Source organism: Leptonotus elevatus, chromosome 5 (assembly GCF_054856555.1).
Source record: "Leptonotus elevatus isolate MCC_2025b chromosome 5, RoL_Lele_1.0, whole genome shotgun sequence".
Taxonomy (NCBI): Eukaryota; Metazoa; Chordata; class Actinopteri; order Syngnathiformes; family Syngnathidae; genus Leptonotus; species Leptonotus elevatus.
The window spans coordinates 10,321,852-10,342,561 of NC_141243.1; the positions used below are offsets into that span (position 1 = coordinate 10,321,852).

The window sequence follows — 20,710 nt, forward strand, 5'->3', positions numbered from 1 at the left end:
CCTTCCACAGATGAGCCTATTTTGGAGGGACTTAAGAAAGAGAACAGGAACAATCACTTTGTTCTCATTTTTTTCAGATGAGTACCTTCGGAGAGAAGGAAGGAAGGGAGGGGAGAGGAAGTCAACAAGTCGAGTGCCTTCCTGCAGAAAAATAAGGAAACACTAGATAGACATCGCCGTTTCTCCATGAAATAGGGATTTGCAGAGCTTTTGGAGGAATGCAGGGAGGACCCGGGCGGATGTTTCTAACAGAAAACAATGAACGTTGAATGTGGAACAGCTCTGTAAACGATTGTCTCTTTAATTGCAGAAAAGGGGGGGAAAAAAAATACTGCTTCAATATTTGAAGTGACCTCAAATGGGCCTGAGCAAAAATGTCAATAATGAAGATGTGCACATCCGGACTATAACATTACGTACACCTGCACAGTTGAATAAAATCAAATGTATTATGTCACTTTATGTACTGTAGATAATAATAAATAAAAAAAAGAACAGGTTGTGCATCATATTGTGGCTCCTTTTGGTGTGTGCGACTTGGCCACTGGGAGGGGAAGTATAATACACTCAAGCAGACTGAAACTAATCACGAGTGGTTCACAACTGCTTTACGTGGCTTAGTAAACTGCCACAATTGTAATCATTTTTCCTCAAAGGATTAAGAATATATGCATACACCATTTATGTTTTTAATATCCATTACTTAAGGAAAGTAACACGCCATATACATGCTTTTCATTAGCCTGCCTATGGTGATTTCCATGATGTTTTAGCATTAAGCTAGTGGGCTTGAAGGCAAAGTTACGCGGTTGTTTTAAATACACAATGTGAAATTAACTTTGTTTTATGTTTAGTTTAACAGTAAACTCCACCTGGGAGTGACATTAAACAATCAGGAAACGATTTTTTAGGACTTAAAAAAAAAAAACTAATTCACTGCCATTGACGGCTATAGACGTCAAAAATTCATTTGCACTATTTCTATTAGTTAATTTTTTTCTCCACTTTTGTTAACAAGAGTATGAAAACCTAGAAAAAAAATTATTGCACATTTAGAACAGATATAAAATTTGTTATTAATCGTGAGTTAACTAGTGAAATCATGCGATTAATTACAATTAAAAAATGTAATCACCTGACACCCCTAATTTTTAAGTTATTAGTTAATCTTTTTTTTTTTTAAAGAAGAAAATATTATTAAAAATTAGGGGCGTCAGGCGATTAAAACTTGTCATCGTAATTAATCGCATGACTTCACTAGATAACTCACGATTTTATATCTATTCTAAATAGACAATAAAAAAAATTCTAGGTTTTCATACTCTTGTTAACAAAAGTGGGAAAAAATGTTAAACTAATAGAAATAGTTAAAATGAATTTTGGACGTTTATAGCCATCAATGAGAGTGAATGAGTTAATCTGCCTAACTGCTGCTTGTTATGGAGTGGAAATGAGTGCACTATGAGCATACCGTGCTCATATCTTAAATTTTTGCTTGCAAGTCAAGACAAAAAACAAAATCAGCCCAACGACGGCATCTTAAAGGTCACTTATCATCTAACGATATTAGAAACAGCACAATGATATAATGTTGTTCAATGCCAACGCAACAACTATAACAGTAAACATTTTGCTATTTAATCGGACAATGTCAATCAAAATTGAACGTTGTGATTTTTGTAAAGCCTGTATAGAATTTAATTATATAAAATGTATCTTAAATGCCTACATATTTATTTATAACAATGAATTTAAATTTAAAATAATATGAATTTATACACTCCTTATAGCGATTTAGTTCCTTGTAATGTAATATATATTTTCTTTTCATTTTTCTTATGAGTGTTCACCATTGTGTTTTTGTCATTTTGCAGATTCAGAAAAACAAACCCTTTCAGAAAAAGAGCAAATGTATCAACACAGCCACCAGGAGGGGTAAATGCCCCTCTCGTCACACTCCACTAAGGAGGTTCAAACCACAAAACAGCACAAAAGCTGTGAAATATCAGGCACTTGTGTGTTAAATTTAAATCATATTTTCCAGCAAAATTACTTTCTAGGAGTTTCTTCTGATTGAAATAAGCATCGAACAGGAATATTACATGCATAGCGAAAGAAACGTGATTATCAAAGTCGCCATAAAACACTGTTTAGAGTCATGTGACAGGGGTTTTCAAAGTTAATAATAGACGAGACGTCGTCAGCTCACTTAGATTATTAATCAGACTGATGTGGCAAGTGTAGTAATTGAACTCATATCATTGAAAGAGGCAAACTGTTCTCTTTGCTTTGTGGTTCATCATTAGCTGTGTTAATTAGCTCATAAGGCCAATTAACCCAAGGACCCGGACAATGTGGGCTTCAATCCACGCGAGAGATTAGCAAATTGACGTTACAGTAGATACGAGTGCGTGTAGAAATTCACTTTTAGTACTATTGGGGGGGGGGGGGGGGAGGCCTTATGTTGAGATACCTTTATTTGAATTTAAAGAGTGAGACAACACAAAAAAAATCATTATAATAATATTTTGTATGCGCCCCCCCCCCCCCCCCATTCTCATTTATTGTGGAATATGAATTAAGCAGCAAAATCCACTCTCAAACTAAATACGTTTCATGTTGTATACCTTCTGCCATCTAGTGGACAAGCATTTAATTGCTCTGCCTGTCATTATACAACACAGTCATAGATAGTTGATCTCACACAGAAGTGGTTGGACTACAAAAACACGAATATCCCATCAGTGCTGATTATTATTAAGACTTGTACTCTCATCAGGTGCTTTTCCCGCCGCCGCGTAATTTCACCTCGCTGACCTTTTTTAAACTCGCGGTCATGTCGGACATGCACAGTCACGCACTGGAATGATTCATGAGACAAACGGGCCTGTAAACCCACGCTGACCGTTGACCTGACCGAGCCACCAGCACCTCATTAAGGGTTCTAAGTGGCTTTTGGCTTTCTTTGGCACTCTTAAAATGTGACCCGGGGAGTATATATAAGACATTGGAGAAGAGGACCAGCAAGTTGAAACATCGGAACCAGACTTCGGCAAGCCATTAAACAACAGGTAAGACTTTTGGCTTTGCGCTTCTAGTGTTTAGTATTTTTTTAAATAAATAATTGTTCCTTTTCTTTTAGCAAAGATGAGTGGAGCAGCTGTGTCCGTGTGTCTGTTTTTCCTCCTGTCTGTATGCTCGGCATGCTACATCTCCAACTGTCCCATTGGCGGGAAACGCTCCATCATGGATGCCCCGCTGCGCAAGGTGAGCTCTTGTTACTTGAGACGAATGAAATGCTTGGAAAATGGCGGGCTGAAGTATCACAGAGCACCGAGCAACTGGGATAGAGCGGGCCAGCTCACTTTATTTTGTTGTCGTTGTTTTTAATTAAGTTTAAGAATGAATACAGAAAAGGCTTCAACTCGGATGAGTACTGGTTTGAATCAAGGATCACTTCCAACTTTGACATATAGGGGGCAGTCCGCTATTGCACTCATCACTTGGAAGGATGCCAACGTGCTAATCTCTTCAAAAGTCGTTCTTGTTTTTTTAGTCGATGCCGATAACAGGTGACTTTGGACAAAAGCCGGCAGACACCCTGATCTGCTTGTATTATTTATGTAGTATTTGTGGGTCATAGGAGACACCAACATTTGGAAAAAACATACTTTTTTTTTTCAAGGAAAAAAAAACGTTAATAATAAACCATCCTTTTATTTGTCAATTATATATATTCAGATACCTGAAAACATAATATAATATTTCAAAAAGATTGATGAATAAATCCTGCAAGATTTAACGAAGAAAGTTCTGCTTTCCAAATTATTTGATTCCTAATTTAATGTTAAAATAACAGCACAATAACAGTGAGTCAATGCTAATGTTGGAAAGTTTGCCAAGGTGTGTATATGCTAAGCTGTGTTAGCGGCTTTGCTAGCTGGCTAAGAAGAAACGTTGATATTAATATTTCTTTGTCTGATGATATGAGTGTCAGGGTTGGGTTTGAGTGACACACTCCATTGAGATGACTTACCTTGGCTCCTCTATTTATTATTTATTTATAACTACTAAGCCTCTATGCTGCCAAGTTACAAGTTTTCAGTTGCTGCTAAACCAAACAGACAAAAAATATGATGTTGTTTGTTTTCAAACACTTACCCAGGTAAAAAAAAAAAATTATTAACTCATTTATTTGGTGTTATTTGATGTAAACACTGCTCTAAAAATGTCCGAAGCACAGCGTGCTTTAACGAATATCTATTTTTGCTTTCAGTGCATGTCATGCGGCCCCGGGGACAGGGGCCGCTGCTTCGGCCCCAACATCTGTTGCGGTGATGGCTTTGGTTGTCTGCTGGGCTCCCCGGAAACTGCTCACTGCCTGGAGGAAAGTTACCTGCTCACCCCCTGCCAGGCCGGGGGGAGACTCTGCGGGTCCGAGGGCGGACGCTGCGCCGCTTCAGGTCTCTGTTGTGATGCAGGTATGTCATTCATTTCAAGAATTACAAAAGGTAGTGTAGTTTTATGCAGGTCGCTCACTTTGGCCACAACATTAGGTACATGCCCTTTTGGTGCCCAAAGTGCCCCTTTGTCCATTTATTGATTTATCTATTTTATATTTTTAAAAATAGCTTGTGAAAGTAGTTTGTTGCCTTTCAAAACAAAAACGGATGCGTTTAAGGTACACATAATATGTCGGAATTTGTATCTCTCGCTCAGAATTTTTAATAAAATCTTCCTGAAGACTCCAACTTGTAGCATGTACTCAATGATAGCTGAATTGAAATATACTTCAAAATATATGTGGAAATTGCTACATGATATTTGTTTTTATTTTAAATAAGAGCTCGTTTTGGGGTGTTTGCTGTCAGAGTAAGGTCCTAATAAGAAACATGTAGAAGTGTGTTCTTAAATTAGGGGGACAATAAAGAACCAAAAAAAAAGAAGAAAAAACAATCACAGCGTTTTATCAAAAATAAACAATGTAGCTTGCTGAGATGTGGCAGTTACAGTAATTGTTGGATACAGTCCCAATAATAAAATATTAACATCTGCACCTGCAGAAAAATAATAAACGCCATTTGCTCTTACTGGAATCAAGCTAAATGTAAAGAAAGACATTTTTTATGCTACTTGCACTATAGAAAAATCCTAATTGTTTTTATTCATGAAAATTAGTTGTTCATAAATGATTCTTTGTACACAATTGTCAAAATGTGTTTTTTAGTGATTGGCATTTGCAGACAAACAACAGTTTCATTATGTGTGATTTATTGTTTAGCCATTATTTTAATTAAGAATTTTACAGTGGATACCCCCCCACACACACACACACACACACACATACGCATGCACATATCTACAGACACCGTTTAACAATTTCAATTAATCCCGATACGAATCTATAAATTGATTATTGCAACAACAACAAAATGTATTAAAATTTAGAAAATACTAATCAGTAAACTTGTACATGTACAATGTAAGATTTGTATGAAAATGTATTTATCTGAAACTTCAGGCTTCTAAGCCACTGAATTAAAAAACAGGTTGCAGTCGGTTTCATGTTTCTGAAATAAAATATTAAGGTTTAATGTTCCATTAATATAACATTCTTCCATGCTTAAAGTGTGAACCCTAACCCAAAGTAAGACATTTTTGTTGAATATTTCCATCAAAAAGTGATGTTTAAAAATCGATTCGAGAATTGTGCACTGTAATATCGCGATATATTGCCGAATCGATTTTTTTTAACACCCCTAGTGAATAGTGCAGGCACATTATCATGCAAAGCTTTGGGGGGAAGCTGATAAGAACGCAGAGTGATTGCACTTATTCCATAAAGTACTTGCCTTCGTTCAAAGAGAGCTGCAGCGCAGACCAGTCGTGTCTCATGGATGAGGAGGCGGACGATCAAGTGGGCCAATACGACGGCGGCGACCCCGGTGACATCATCGTGAGGCTCCTCCATCTGGCCGCTCACGCAACCCCTCATCGACTCGGCCAGTGAGTTGACACCGAGGGGCGGGGCGGGGCCGCCTGCCCGCTAGACTTTTTGTGCATATTATTAGTTGCCTATTTGTGCCTCTTGTCCATATATTTTTATGTATGAAAACAAGGGATGGATGCTGAGAGTCATCCGGCTATCTTGCATGTTGAAATAAAGTTTTGAGGAAGACTAAAAAGCTGTGCTTCTTGAATCGTCTGGTCATTCATTTTATAAAGCGCCAGATCACTTTTATTATCACCTACAATTTAGGAACATCTATCTATCTATCTATCTATCTATCTATCTATCTATCTATCTATCTATCTATCTATCTATCTATCTATCTATCTATCTATCTATCTATCTATCTATCTATCTATCTATCTATCTATCTATCTATCTATCTATCTATCTATCTATCTATCTATCTATCTATCTATCTATCTATCTATCTATCTATCTATCTCTATTCATCCCTCTCTCTCTCTCTGTCTCTCTCTCTCTCTAACTATCTCTCTCTGTCTCTCTATCTATCTATCTCTCTCTATCTATCATCTATCTATCTATCTATCTATCTATCTATCTATCTATCTATCTATCTATCTATCTATCTCTATCCATCCCTCTCTCTCGCTCTCTCTAACTATCTCTCTCTCTCTGTCTATCTATCTATCTATCTATCTATCTCTATCCATCCCTCTCTCTCTCTCTCTCTCTAACTATCTCTCTCTCTCTGTCTATCTATTTATCTATCTATCTATCTCTCTCTATCTATCTATCTGTCTGTTTGGTTGCACCACATAATTTTTTCAACTTAAAGTTAGGAGGCTAACAAGCTAGCCAGCTACGCAAGCAAAATTATAATCAAAATATATATTTGTTTGACAAAAATAATTGTCTTTTTTTTTTAGGCCATGTCACATGATGTCCAAATATGACCACGACATGCTTGTTGCTAAAAGGCTAACTTATTTTTTATTTTTTATTTTTATTTTTTACAGAGTTGCTCCCATAGGTTCTTGACTGTCTTGTTGATGCTGCAAACTCCTTGTCTTTAAATGTATTTCAAAATAAAAGTCCCAAATTGGTCATTTATTTGTAGTCTCACCACATGCTAATTCATTGTCGGACAAACTTATCCGTCAATGACCCATTGGTTAAATGCTAAATGTGAATGCGCAATTGTAGCATTAAGAGGGGGGGGGGGGGGGGGTATCATAGGATCATAGGGAAAACGCTGTTTGTGGCATTTGGCCTACATTTGAGCAAAACATTTGAGCAACTTCACCAATACGTTCTAACAACGTTATCAAGCCGTTCTAATGACTGCAGTACATTTCGACAATGAATACACAATTAAGCTCATTCCCAAATGAACCTAACAAGCATGTTTTGGGAGGAGAATCTGGAGAAAACCCCTCACAAGAAAGGGATGCCATTCAAACCCACTTTTCCCACCGCGCTGCTTATCCGATATTATATTTCATCTCGAGCCTGACTCAGCAAAAACTTTATCACACTGCAGTGCTTCCACCAATACGCACATTCATCGTTATCTGCCTGACATCTTGCGTGTATCTGTATTGGTGTGCTGACAATATCAGTCATTATCTCATACAAAAGGTCAACCTTGTGATCCATGCGTCTCCACTTTAATGGCAAATCTTGCACCGCTTTAAACGGACCACACTGGACTCCAAACACGACAGTGTACAGACCACGGCGGAGCCAACTGACGGGGGGATTACAATATTGACAGTGATTGAATCTTAAGGTGACAAGAGCAACATTCTCACACGGCTTATCGCCATTAGTGACCTCATCGCCCGAGTAAAGTTCACACGCGACGAGGCACACTCGTTATCTTACACCTCTTTGATGACTCTTATTGGAGTTTGTGGAAATGTACACAAAGTCTACGCAAGCTACGGATTGAAGAGAGAGGATTTGAATGCTCATTTTCAATTTTCATCAACATACATAAATAAATAGTGAGGTTTTTTTTGGGCATTATAAGTATTACAATTACAGTGTTGATTATTGTCAAATGAACGTGTTGGTTATATTTGCATTACAGTCAGAACTGTTGCTAATATTTAAAATTTTCTCCATGAAGGGGGCTGTCATTGGCATCTTGTTATTCAGCAGTACCTCTCACATGACATTTGCGCTCAAAAGCACGACAGAAATGCTTTTATACACACAAGGAACGGTTCTAACACACTACTAAATTGCTCTCACACGCTATACTAATCTATTTAAATTCATGCTTTTAAAGTGCTTTTGCACACACTGCTAAAATACTCTCACACTGACTTTTTCTTTTGCTCACATTGACTACTGGAATGCACTCAGGGCATACTGGAATGCACTCACACACTGATTGTTTTAATTCATATTCAAATATTGAAGTGCTCTCACACTTACTACTAAAATATTCTCGCACGTTTCTAACATTTAATGCTCACATTATTTTTGAAATGCTGTCACACAACTGGAATGCTCTCACACATACTGCTGAAATGCTCTCATTGTTACTACTGATTGTTTTTCATTCATATAAACTATTGAAGTGCTCTCACATTGGCTACTAAAGTGCTCTCATATATACTGACACTTTTTGCTCAAATAGACTCCCATTATGCTCTCTCACACAACAAAAATTCTCTCTCACACCACTACAGATTTTTTCCATTCCTATACACTATTGAAGTGCTCTCACATTCACAACTAAAATGCTCTCTTACATTTTTTTGCTCTCATAGGCTCCTGAAATGGTCTTTAAAAAACTTAAATGCTCTCAGACACACCAGAGAAATGCTCTCATAAGCATTACTGAACCGTTCACACACAGTCTACTGATTTTTTTTTCATTCATATAAACTATGGAAGTGCTTTCACATGGGTTACTTAAATGCTCTCACATTACTGACATGTTTTGCTCACATAGACTCCTGAAATGCTCTCTGAAGCACAACAAAAATTCTCTCTCACATTCTACAGATTTTTTTCATTCATATACACTGTTGAAGTGCTCTCACATACACTACTAAAATACTGTGATACATTTTTTGCTCTCATAGTCTCCTGAAATGGTCTTAAAAATAACCTTTAATGCTCTCACACACACACCAGTGAAATGACTGAACTGTTCACTCACTCACACACACACACACACGCTACTGATTTTTTTCATTCATATACACTATTGAAGTGCTCTCACATTCACTACTAAAATGCTCTCGTGCTTTTTTTGGTCTCATATCATCGTAAGAGCATTTCTCTCACACTCCACTGATTTGTAAAAATTTGTTTTCAGTGCATCAGTAGTGTGTGTGAACGGCTTAGTAATGCTTATGAGAGCATTTCACTGGTATGAGAGCGTTTGAGTTTTTTAAAGACAATTTCAGGAGACTATGAGAGTAAAAAATGTATGAGAGCATTTTAGTAGTGAACGTGAGAGCACTTCAATAATGTATACATGCTAATGAGAGCATTTCACTGGTGTGCGTGAGAGCATTTACGTTTTTTTAAGACCATTTCAGGAGACTATGACAGAACACGCAAGCAATTCTCATGACACCACTGAAACACAAAAAAAAGTGGTCATCCACAACGTGCAGTGCATTTAGACAACAAAAACCTAATAAATGTGACGCTTTGTATCAGGGCACTTCTTTCAGTCCAGGCCACAACATTAGGGATGGTCACTTCACAATGGAACAAGTCGTTTTTGTGGTTGCAGTTTACAAAAGTGAAAATGTAGTTAATAAACATTGTCGTGATCTTATTTCGCCCCATGGGAAGGACACAAAAATAGGGACATCCTCACTCCTTGTGTCGCAAGTGGCCTGCAGCCTCTCTAATTGGTGACAGCTGATGTTAATGATTGGTGTGCGTGTGTGTGTGTGTGTGTGTGTGTGTGTGTGTGTGTGTGGGTGTGTGTGTGTGGTTGTGAGTATATAAGTCAACGCAATAGCTTTTGGTCCCTCTACCTTCACTTGCCTGACACCATGTCTTTCTCTGGAAAATACCAGCTGGAGTCTCAGGAGAACTTTGAGCCTTTTATGAAGGCCATTGGTAAGATTTGTTCTTTTGTTTCTAATTAGTTTAAATTCTCTTGTCCCTGTTACAGATGTGTGTGTGTATATATACATATACATATACATATACATATACATAATTTTCCCCTAGGTCTTCCTGATGAGCTCATCCAGAAAGGCAAAGATGTCAAGAGTATCTCTGAGATTGAGGAGAACGGCAACGACTTCAAGGTGACGGTCACAACTGGCACCAAGGTCCTTGTCAACTCATTCACCATCGGGCAGGAGGCCGAGCTGGAGACTATCACTGGAGAGAAGGTCAAGGTAAGGCGTGAGAAAGGCTCCAATAAAAGAAACGTAACTCCCACGCCCCTACTAAAAAAATAAATAAAAATTAAATCTAAAAAAAACTGAGTTTAATAGTATGGTTGGCTTTTCTCCCCCCCCCCCTTTTTTTTTTTTATGCTTGCAGTGTTATTTGCAAATTTAAACTATGCTCAATGGTTTAATGAATTCATGTTTTTTTATTTTAATGTATGAATTATCATACCCAAAGCTTTTTATTCTGCAGCCTTATTTGCAATAACCTAAAATTAACTTTAGTAAATGTGGATGTTTTTATTTTTTGACTTTACTTACTTTAATGCAAGAAATTGTAGGACTCATGTGTATATTGCTGATTTATTAATTTTCCCCCCAGAAACTCAGGCTTTAAAAAAAAAATGCATTTATAATAATCTATCTGCCCCCACTAGTCTGAATACTGTTTTGATATTGAATTTTTGTACATTTTTGTGACTGCCCTATGCTATGCGGTCAACCAAAATTGATGTCCGTGCCCTCGGGCTTGCATTATGAAAGTCACATGACCAAACCCAGGAAACCGGTGAGCCATGATCTTTAATTGTCACTTTCAGTCAACAGCAGAGGGCGGTAGTGTCCAAAATGGCAGCCCTGAGTTTGAACATGGATTTGGACACCCCCCCCCACACCACCCCCCCCCCCCCCCCCGAAAAAAAATACTTAATTTTTATTTTACTTGTCTTTTGTTGTTGTAATGTTCCCTTATCTGTAACTGTCCTGGCTCAGTGAAAACTCAAATGTGGCCCTTGGCCACAAATTAGATTGTGATTTATGCAGCGTTCATTGTCTGTATTGAATCCATGTTGCATATTTCTTTTTTGTGAAGGCGGTGGTCCAGCGTGAAGGCGACACGCTGAAGGTTACCCTGAAGGCAATTGAGTCAGTCACGCGGCTGGAAGGCGACACAATTGTCAATGTGAGTGTTTCTTTGCACTGCCAAAATCTCGCCAATGTCTGCAAACTTCAACATTCCTAACATTGGTCTCTTTATTTTTCCAGACGATGACACTTGGTGACATTGTGTACAAGAGGACGAGCAAACGCATTTAAGTATGCGCCTGGCATAATAAAAATGTTAAGACACATTTCTGGTTTTGTCTAATGTTCCAAAGTTAAACCAAATGACTTGAGGAGGTCCTGTGATTATTATTTTTTTAAATATATATTTTTTTTATTCCCCCCCAAAAACAAAGGTTAACCTGTTGGTGCTGAGCATACCAGGCATGAGTGTACCTAAATGGTATATTTAATGTAAGAAATTGTAACTTACAAATAGGAACTCTATTCAATTTGCATGAGCGCTGTTTAAACGGCTCTCATGCAAATGTATTCAAAGGGAAAGTTTAATCCATAAACCTGACATTAGCACATTGGCCAAATTACCTGTGGGGGAGAATCCTCAGCATATTCTACTACTTTTTTTTTTTTTTTTTTTGAACCATCGTGCCTAACCAACAAGCAATCTGGGATAGAATAGGTGACGATTTGCTCCACAAACACAGCCTTGCACTCACTTGTCACCTTGGACTTCTTGAGCTTTGAAGCTATAGAGGAATAAAACATTTTGGGGGTGTGGGTTAATCAACTGGCAAGACTAGCACAAAAAAAAAAAAAAAAAAAAGCAGTAAGAGTCAAAGCGTGTGGGCTTGGCAACACAAAGCTAATTTTACTTTTTTGAGGGATATCCCCCCATAAACTTAGCAGCTGACATTTAGCATTACACAAATGAGTCATTCTGCCTGTGTAACCGCTGCAGTGAATGTCTGCTTGCTCACACTGGGGGGGTTGGAAGAGGCTGATAACATCTTTTAATAAGCTGCAATAACTATCTACCTCTAGATGGCGCACTTTCACCACATTTTGAAAATTGAGTTTAGTTGAGTCAATTTATTCAAAACTTAAATTTAAGGAAAAATGTAAAGCTTAATTTGGAAAGTCAATTTTCTAATCACTAATGAGCTCTTTTTTTTTTTCTTTTCTTTTTTTTGCTCTGCTCTGAAAAAGCACATTAGTCTTGGTCGTTTCTAGTTAAACAATAAATCTCATGAAACTTCAATAAATAAATTGTCAATATGACCCAAAGTGAATGCTTTGAATTCTATTAATGAAGACAAACACTATAGAAAATGATTTCTTTGCTCATCTCTGGAGAAATTATCTCAGGTGAATTTGAATTGGCATGCGAATCACCTGCCGTCATGCTGCTGGGTTATGGAATGTGCGAAGGACACACTTCAAATTGAGAATGATCTTATCAGGACATCTTTAATGCGAAACATGAGGCAAGCGCGTGGAACCGGCATTCTGCTGTGATTTATTTTCTCTTGTGGAAGAGATTCTTGATGCCCTCCTCCACAGACTTGGGTTCGTGCATCATGGTCATGGGTTTGTTCTTCAGGGCGGCCTCTCTCATGCTGTGGTAGACGTACTCATTCTGCTTGAACATCCTCAGCTCCATCTCTGTCTGAACGCGCATCGACTGCAGGGGGGGCAGGGAAGGCAGGAGCGTCAGAGCACTATTTTAATCCTAATTTCTCTTCTCGGGACTTTGCAATTGGCACTGAAATTCATCTGAATCATTCATCACCCGAATCATTCCTGAATCTGTGCCATCTTTTGTTTTCTAAAAGCATTAGTGCATCTAACCGTGTTAAGGGAAACTTGTGTTAAAAAAATTAACTTTTCTTTCTGCTAGGTTTAATCATCTGACACTAACAATGGAATTAAAGCGCAACATCACAAGGTGACGTCCTGAAGCGGTTTTAGTACCTCCAAGTCCTTGGTGATGGGGTGCGTGGGGCCATGCGTGACCATGAGAATGGCGTAGGCTTTGCAGATCATCCCGTGGCCCACCTCGATCAGGCCGGCTTGCCAGTGGGTGACTCCCGCTCGCATGGCCGCCATCCCCAGGGTCGGGTTGTTGGGGTGGTACAGCTTTCTGCACGTCATGCCAACATCGCAAATATCCGTGATAAAGAAGGAACAGCCACCGAGCAGGACTATTTACATCGGAAGGATTTCAGAATAGCCTAACTGAACGGTCACACTTTTAAGAACCTGCTCATTCTGGTGCTGTGGTTTGCTTTGGATGGTTAGGGAGGGTGGAGCTCGACACTGCTGTTTGTTTGGTCCATTTCCAATTATTTTGTTGGAATGGGAAAACTGACCTTTCCCGACTGACTAAACCAAAATACAATTTTATTCCAATGAAATTGCAGGGGTGTTTTGTTTTCAAAAATAGAACTTTGCTGTTATGAAAATTATTTTTTTCTTTAAAAAAAATAATTTTCTTAAATGACTTTTTTTCCTTATTTTTAAGTTTTTTTCCAAAACAAAAACATACTTAAAAAAAATAAATAAATAAAAACTTTTTCCGTGCAATATTTATATTTTAGTCTTGCAAATTTTTTTTTTATATATTATATTTTTAAAATGGACTTTTCTTATATGACTTTATTCTAGTAAATAAAAGAGTATGACTTTTTAAAATCAACATTACAACTTCATTCTTGTAAGGTAAAACGAAAGTTTGAAAGTTTTCTTCAAAATAACCTACTTTCTTTTGTAATAGTTTTTGTTATAACAATATAGCATATTTGTAAAAAATATATATATATATTTTGAAATTTCTGGTGATAATATGACTTTGTAAAATAATGATTTCGTCCTTGTAAAATAAAAATACAATTTAGAAAATACCCCTTTTTTTCTGGTAAATATGCCTTTTTTTAAAAAATAAAATTCCAACTTTATACTTATAAAATTTAAAGCATCTAAAAATAAAATATTACTGTCAGTTTATTTTTTTTATTCTTCAAAACTAGAATGCTATTCTTGTTATACTGACTTTTTTTTTTTTTTTTTTTAAACATTATGCCTTTGTTCATGTAAAAATAAAAGTCTTAAAGTCCTAAAATTACAATTCCTTATTAAACTGCTAAATTGTTCTCGTTATATTAAGATTTTCTTGAAACTTTATTCTTAAAGATGAAGAATATCTAATGCACATTATGACTTTTTCGTAATATTTTGACTGCATCCTTGTAAAATTTTAAAGAAATTCAGTTTCCTGTTACGTATTTGGAAACACCAGCCTAATTTGAAACGAAATGTGCCATTTTAAACTAAAAATAAATAAATAAATTCTCTACATACATGTATCCGTCCACCATTTTACGGGTGTATTCGGCAGCATCTTCAAAGTACTGCAGGTAGGCCTGCACCTCGCTCATGGTGCTCCACATCCTTAGCAGGTAGATGTGACTGTCGGCCAGTACGGGTTCCGTCTTCTCAATGCATTCCTTGCAGATCTTCACCACCTGAGGAAATACCATCGAATCCTGTACATGACAAGTGGCATCGATCTTTTTTTTTTTAATTATTATTATTTTTATTTTATAAATTAATTGTCAAATCGGTAAAATTACCGAATGAACAATACTGAGCTATTTATAAAAAAAAAGTGGCATTTATCTTAAAGGAAGGAAGATGCCATGAAGTGTTCGCTCACCTCGTGATAGTCACCCTTTAATCGGGCCTGGTCCATCTTGTCCAGCATCTGGAAACAGTAATCTGTCGATTCTTTCACTTGCTCCTCTGATGGCTGAAAGAAAGCAGGAAGGAGAAAAGGTTGCTTGAACTGATGTTTATCTATCTTCACTGAGTAAATAAGTACACCCTGGAGTATTACCGTCAATTTTTTTAAAGAAAGGGCACTGACCAGGTTTATAAAGACAATAAATATCCTGATTACATTTGACTTCTTTTGCAGTAAGCAATCATTTACTGTGGCGTCATGTTTCCTAAACTGTATTAGCTGTTTGCATTCACATATAAAGCTCAACCTAGCTGGAGTTATCTTTGCTTTAAATAGCCTCTGTGTCTCTTCTCATATTTCCCTTATCAGCCGTGCGACCACTCAACATAGCGCGAGTGTTTCAACCAACGTTTACCTCCTGCATTCTCAGAGGAGACAAAATGAAAGGCCAACCTTGACGCCATCCTGATCCCTGCCTCCCATTTTCAGGTCGTCATAGATGCGCTCCTTGCAGTGGTGGCACGTACAATCGAAGAAGTATTGCGTCTTCAGAAGCCTCTGCCTCTCCTCCGATACGTTGATGAAGTCCACGTAGGAGACGGTCAGCTCCTCGCCCTCTGCGATCTTACCCAGCGAACGCAGCTCGATCCTGAGGAGCGATGGAGGAGCTCTGTTAATGCACCGTTCAGCACACGTTTATGGTTGTGTTTGTAAACCAGTTTTAGGGGATGATCTTATTATTTGTGTGATGATAAACCCTGATTCATGCTGTGGTTTTTAGTCCAATCAAGTGAATGATGAAGGGAGGAAGGAAAAATAAATCTAATATTGCATTAGTGCTATGATTTTGTTTGTCCTTACAGTGTGTATTAGCTTTAAGCTAGCTGAAGCTATACGGGTGTTTTAAATAAAGTAAATAAATTACTTTATGTTTAAAAGAATTATTCACTAATTCTATTGGTCGCTCAAATCTAAAGACATCTCAAGGTGGTGCGGGAAATGTAATATAGGCTTTGCTCTAATAACATATGAACAGTGGTAAAGGGTTCATGCTAATAAATCTACATGCTAAACGTTAACAAAACTAATCAGCATGTCTTACTTTAGTGTGTGGTAAATTTGGTACACACACTGTCGCCTACTCTGTGCTCCAAACAGTAACGTTAGCATTGATGCTAACACAATATTAGAGGTGTCATGGGGGGGTCCACCATATTAAAGGTCAGAGGTGTGCATCGATGGCCGGAGTCCCGCAGGTTTTGTATGTTGTTCTCCAACACAGCTGATATATGATCAGCTCATCAGCAAGCTCTGCTAACGCCTGATAACGATCCTGTTGATTGGAATCAGCTTGTGTTGGAAATGAGAAACCTCCGAAACCTGCAGGACCCCCGACCCTCGGGGACCGAGATTGCCTACCTCTGTTATAAGTGGATGAAGCCTTGAGCTCGAGTCACCATGGCAACAACTACAAGTCAGCATTGTAGGGAAATGATTGTGGAACTATTATGTACATTGAGGTCACACAATTACATTGTACATTGTTCCTTTAAATAAGAAACCTTTGTGGTTCCATTTAGCTTTATGTAATAGCCTATTTCAAGTGCTTTACATATTTATCTTTTAAATAAGGTTGCTTGGCATAGCTTGGTGTTAGTGCTACCACAGATATTTGCATTAACGTGTCAACATAAGAGATGACTAAGTTAAGGGTCTGGTGTCACCGTGGTAACAACAGCAACGCTAATATCCTTATTTCAGTGTGTAGTAAAACATTTTTACAAGTACTGGACAGTTCACAGCTATGAATAGTAATGTTAGCATTGATGCTAACACAACATGGCAGGTGTCCTGGCTGGTCCACTAATATTACAAACCAGTGGTTCTAAACATGTTTACACCAAATACCAACCAAAAAATATATGCTAGTACCACCAACAATAAAATCAAAAACAAGAGAGAGGTTTTATTCCTACAAAAGTGTAGGCTATATAATATTATTGTAAAAAAAAAAACAACAAAAAACGTTTTGCACCGTTTAACATTAACTTTAACATAGCTATCAAATGATTCGGGAAAAAAATACATTGCACATAAAGTTTAGGTAAAAACGTTATTGAGATGTTGGAAAAACTCAAAAGTTCTTAATAATTGTTAAATACAACTGAACTGTATATCACCAGTGTTTCTTTGACATACCACTAAGTTTATTGGGATATTAATAAATTATTAGTCTTTTTTTGTCTCAATGTTAGTCCAACATCCGAACTAATACTATACTAGTCTTTGCACTGCACTCACACTGTGAACACAAATAACCTCAGTCTAGCACACGGGTGGGTTGTGTTGGGGGGGGGGGGGGGGGGCATTGACTACAAAGTGGTTCATAGACAAAGCACACGTGCAAAGCTAAGAGGTAACGCACCTCCGTTGAGAATGATACAAAGTATTCACAGCTGACTGACTGAAAGACAAACAGGGAGCAGTTTTACACACAAACACGCGGACACGCAGACACACATAGATACGCAGGCACGTATAACCCAAGATCGCAACGCCAGCATAGCCCAGCAGGTGTTGTTAACCAGCCGTCGACTTACTTGCCGTGGTTGAGGATGACAGTGCAGTTGGGCCAGCAGTCGTGATTGACCAGACACAGATTGGGGAACAGGCCCACCCCCACGGCCTGAAGCCCCCGTTGGTCGCTCACAGTGAAGCCGTTACAGTTAATCTAGGAGTTACAACAGAGAGAAAGTTAAATTGTCCACCCGTCAAGTTTGAAATTCAACCATCAAGTAGATCTTTTGCTACCTATTTCTGAAAATATATGTCTGTGAGCAAGCCTACCTGCACTCGTGCCCTCCTTATGTGTAACAGTCAGGCTAATTTGCATAATATCCACCTCCATAATATGTTTCTTAGTCAATGACATGATTAGCTAGGCTTCGTGAAGAACGAGAGCTGCTTTTACTACAGTGTCTAAAATATGATCATGCATGTTATTTTGGTACGACGCCTCTGCTGGCGTGTCAAATCCAAAACGTAAACACAGCTGCGTTGAGTTTTGTGGGAAGCTCAGATTAGCATTGGCTAACAGCATTAGCTTCTGATAACTGGTGATACTCAGTGAAGTTGTTCAGCAGGACAAAAAATCCCTGACAAAAGCATGTCTCACACATTGCCATATTTGGAAACATGTTTCCTTTAAATGCAATCGGCTAAAATTGGGTGATGCTAATGTGCTGATTTGTTGCTAATGTGCTGATTTGTCACAGTCAATTGATTTATAATGCCCCTCATTCTCTCCCATTAGCACCGAGCAGCATTGCTTGATCGGTTATCACGACGCAAACTTATTCTTGTTTACATGTTAGTTGATAGTGGATTCTACATTGAGCACCAGCAGTTATCAGCTATTGAAAGTTTTACGGAAAGTATGAATGTTCTACTTTCAGTTTTCTACTTAGCTATGTGGTCTTTGGTAAGTGTTATGTATCCCATTAAGACATTAGTCAGGTTTCCATCCGATTGTTTCGAATTTTTTAAGCAAATTTACTGAAAATGCGCAAAATGGACATGCAACTTATGCCCGTTTCCATCTGTTTTCTTTTGCGAATAATGAGAGGGGATTCCACCGCTGTAGGTGGCGGTATACAACATAGAGATGTGATCCACCAGTAATTTAAAAGAAAAAGAAGAAGAAGAAGAAGCCCAGCAACTGACTGCACCGTGCGATGACGTCGTATGAGTTTGCTTTTGTAATTCTTGATAAGCCGTAGCGTTTCTTTGCTGTTTTCGATCTAAAATAGCATTAATATTGGTTTCTTTAATTAATTCCAAAAATATTTCAGTTTGGTCGTCCCCCCAAACATATCTTACTTTATCGTCCGACATTGCTTTGGGACTACAAACGTTTCCATTGCCCAAATTTGCATTTTCCTTTTTTAGATACGCTTCAAAATCCACCCCCTCTAAGCATAAAAACTTTTTTTGCGAATTTTGGGCCCTTTTTCGAATTTCTAGCGTTTCCATTCAGTTTTATTTTTGCATTTCTTGAAAATTCGAACAAAAATGGGTGGATGGAAACCTAACTATTATTACAGTGCTTTTTTTTTTTTTAGCACTTCCATTGCATACAAACTGCACTTTAAACAAAACACGTAAATACTCACCAATCCAAAGACGTGCGAGATGACGTCGCTTGTGTGCTGCTTGCTGTTGCGAGGCCAGTAGTCCAAGAAATTGTGGATGTCCACTTTGAACTCCTTCAACTCGTCCTCTGGCATGTCTTCGATGTGGTCCTCCATCTGGTCCAGCGTGGTCAACTGCGTGTCGGACGCCACGCCGCCGTCCTTGTCCAGGAGCCACATGATGCGAGCAACCAAGCTTAAACCAAGACGACAACCGCACTTAACTCACTTAAGTGGAACTTTGCAGGGGCAAAACTAAAGAATCTGAATGGTTTGAACATCCATTCATTCATTTTCTATAGCACTTGACCTTCAGGGTCATGGGTGAGCTGGAGTTGATCCTCGATGACGTTTTTTGACATCCACTCACAGGCCACTTATAGACAAACTATTCACACTCACGCCTAAATAGGTCCTTAACTCACCGAATGTTCTCATTGGGCGCCTTGCCGTAGGTTTTGATGGCGGCACATTCTTGCTTGTGTTCGGCCCAGCCGGCACGTTGGCAGGTGCGGTCGCAGTAGTGCGAGAACTTGCACTGGCCGCATCGCTGCAGTTTGTCTTGTCTGCGGAAACAGCTGTGGCAGATGCGCTCTGCAAGACTGCAAAGTCGGGATGCTGTTATAACGTGTTCAGCTACGCAATGGTGGATTCATTCATCTGGTATCAAGATCCACTTTTTGAGTTTTTTTTTATTTTTGATGTTAGATACTGTAAATTCAAGGAAGTTCATATGATGCCTTTCTTGGCAGTACGCGAGAAATGAAAGCCTGGTCGTCTTCGCAGGAAGTGAACCTTGCCAAGAGACCGTAGAAACATGATTCATCCCGGCCGATCAGAGGAGAAAGGTAACGATAATATGCGCGAAAGAAAATGTGATAACAAAATAGAGTAAAAGCGAAGTATGGTAACTAATATTATGTAGCGACAAGGTGAGAGGAACGTTTTTGGACATACATGTGGGGGTCCATTTCTGCATAATCTAATTACATAAATACATTTTTTTTTTTAATTAAAAGCCTTTGATCCGACCATGCAATTGCAGTCCGTGTTTTTCTAAGAACACAAGTTAAAAGAATAAGAAGACACTTATGATCCCTCCCCCTAAAGTTCGTACCTGTCAAAGACAACAGCTGCCAGGCTGGGCTCGGAAAAAATGACGTCCCCGGCCCAAAATTCCTTGCTAGCCTTCAGACCCCTCCCCTTTCCAGGTGAATCAAATATTGTCACATTTTCCATAGCTGCGGCACTACTTCCTGGATTGTTAGAGCACAGACGGCGTATCCAGTGGCGGAGGAAGAGAGGAGCGTCTCGTGGTGGCGGCTGGGTTGAGTGGCTGCTTCTTAATCCTAAACACCAATCCTCTTCTTCTAAAAAGACAACTGCACATTGCATAGCAAAGGTACGAAAATAGCCAGCAACTTGTTGAGCGGGACCACCAACGTGCGGAACGTGAGTCGGGGGTCTTTTGTCTGACAAATGTGACATATCTGTTGAAAACGTTCATCTAAACATCCTTAAATCGTGTCAGAACTCTTCTTGAACTCACTCTCACTTTGTCAACCATTCATATTTTTGTTAGTGCATG

At 38.5% G+C, this 20,710-nt stretch overlaps 3 protein-coding genes across 4 annotated transcripts; 2 read left to right on the top strand and 1 right to left on the bottom strand.

The window, feature by feature from the left end:
- Positions 1-3,023: 3,023 nt before the first annotated feature.
- Positions 3,024-6,256, top strand: LOC147173652 (isotocin-neurophysin IT 1-like). The gene is made up of 4 exons (XM_086075799.1): positions 3,024-3,071; positions 3,143-3,267; positions 4,277-4,481; positions 5,865-6,256. The coding sequence occupies exons 2-4, from the start codon at positions 3,148-3,150 to the stop codon at positions 6,008-6,010; spliced, it is 471 nt and encodes a 156-aa protein (XP_085931925.1). The 5' UTR covers positions 3,024-3,071; positions 3,143-3,147; the 3' UTR covers positions 6,011-6,256.
- Positions 6,257-9,942: 3,686 nt separating this feature from the next.
- LOC147173653 (fatty acid-binding protein, liver-type-like) lies at positions 9,943-11,476 on the top strand. The gene is made up of 4 exons (XM_086076335.1): positions 9,943-10,069; positions 10,184-10,356; positions 11,222-11,311; positions 11,395-11,476. Exons 1-4 carry the CDS (start codon positions 10,003-10,005, stop codon positions 11,443-11,445), a joined length of 381 nt encoding a protein of 126 aa, XP_085932461.1. The 5' UTR covers positions 9,943-10,002; the 3' UTR covers positions 11,446-11,476.
- Positions 11,477-12,641: 1,165 nt separating this feature from the next.
- Positions 12,642-20,509, bottom strand: smyd1b (SET and MYND domain containing 1b). 2 transcript variants are annotated; one of them, XM_086076291.1, is made up of 10 exons: positions 20,240-20,509; positions 19,548-19,724; positions 19,105-19,318; positions 17,533-17,663; positions 17,358-17,396; positions 15,386-15,581; positions 14,906-14,998; positions 14,551-14,714; positions 13,165-13,333; positions 12,642-12,874 (listed from the first exon to the last, which is right to left on the bottom strand). In XM_086076291.1, exons 1-10 carry the CDS (start codon positions 20,359-20,361, stop codon positions 12,710-12,712), a joined length of 1,470 nt encoding a protein of 489 aa, XP_085932417.1. In that variant the 5' UTR covers positions 20,362-20,509; the 3' UTR covers positions 12,642-12,709. The 2 variants fall into 2 exon arrangements, with proteins under 2 accessions (XP_085932417.1, XP_085932418.1); XM_086076292.1 differs by lacking the exon at positions 17,358-17,396.
- Positions 20,510-20,710: the final 201 nt, after the last annotated feature.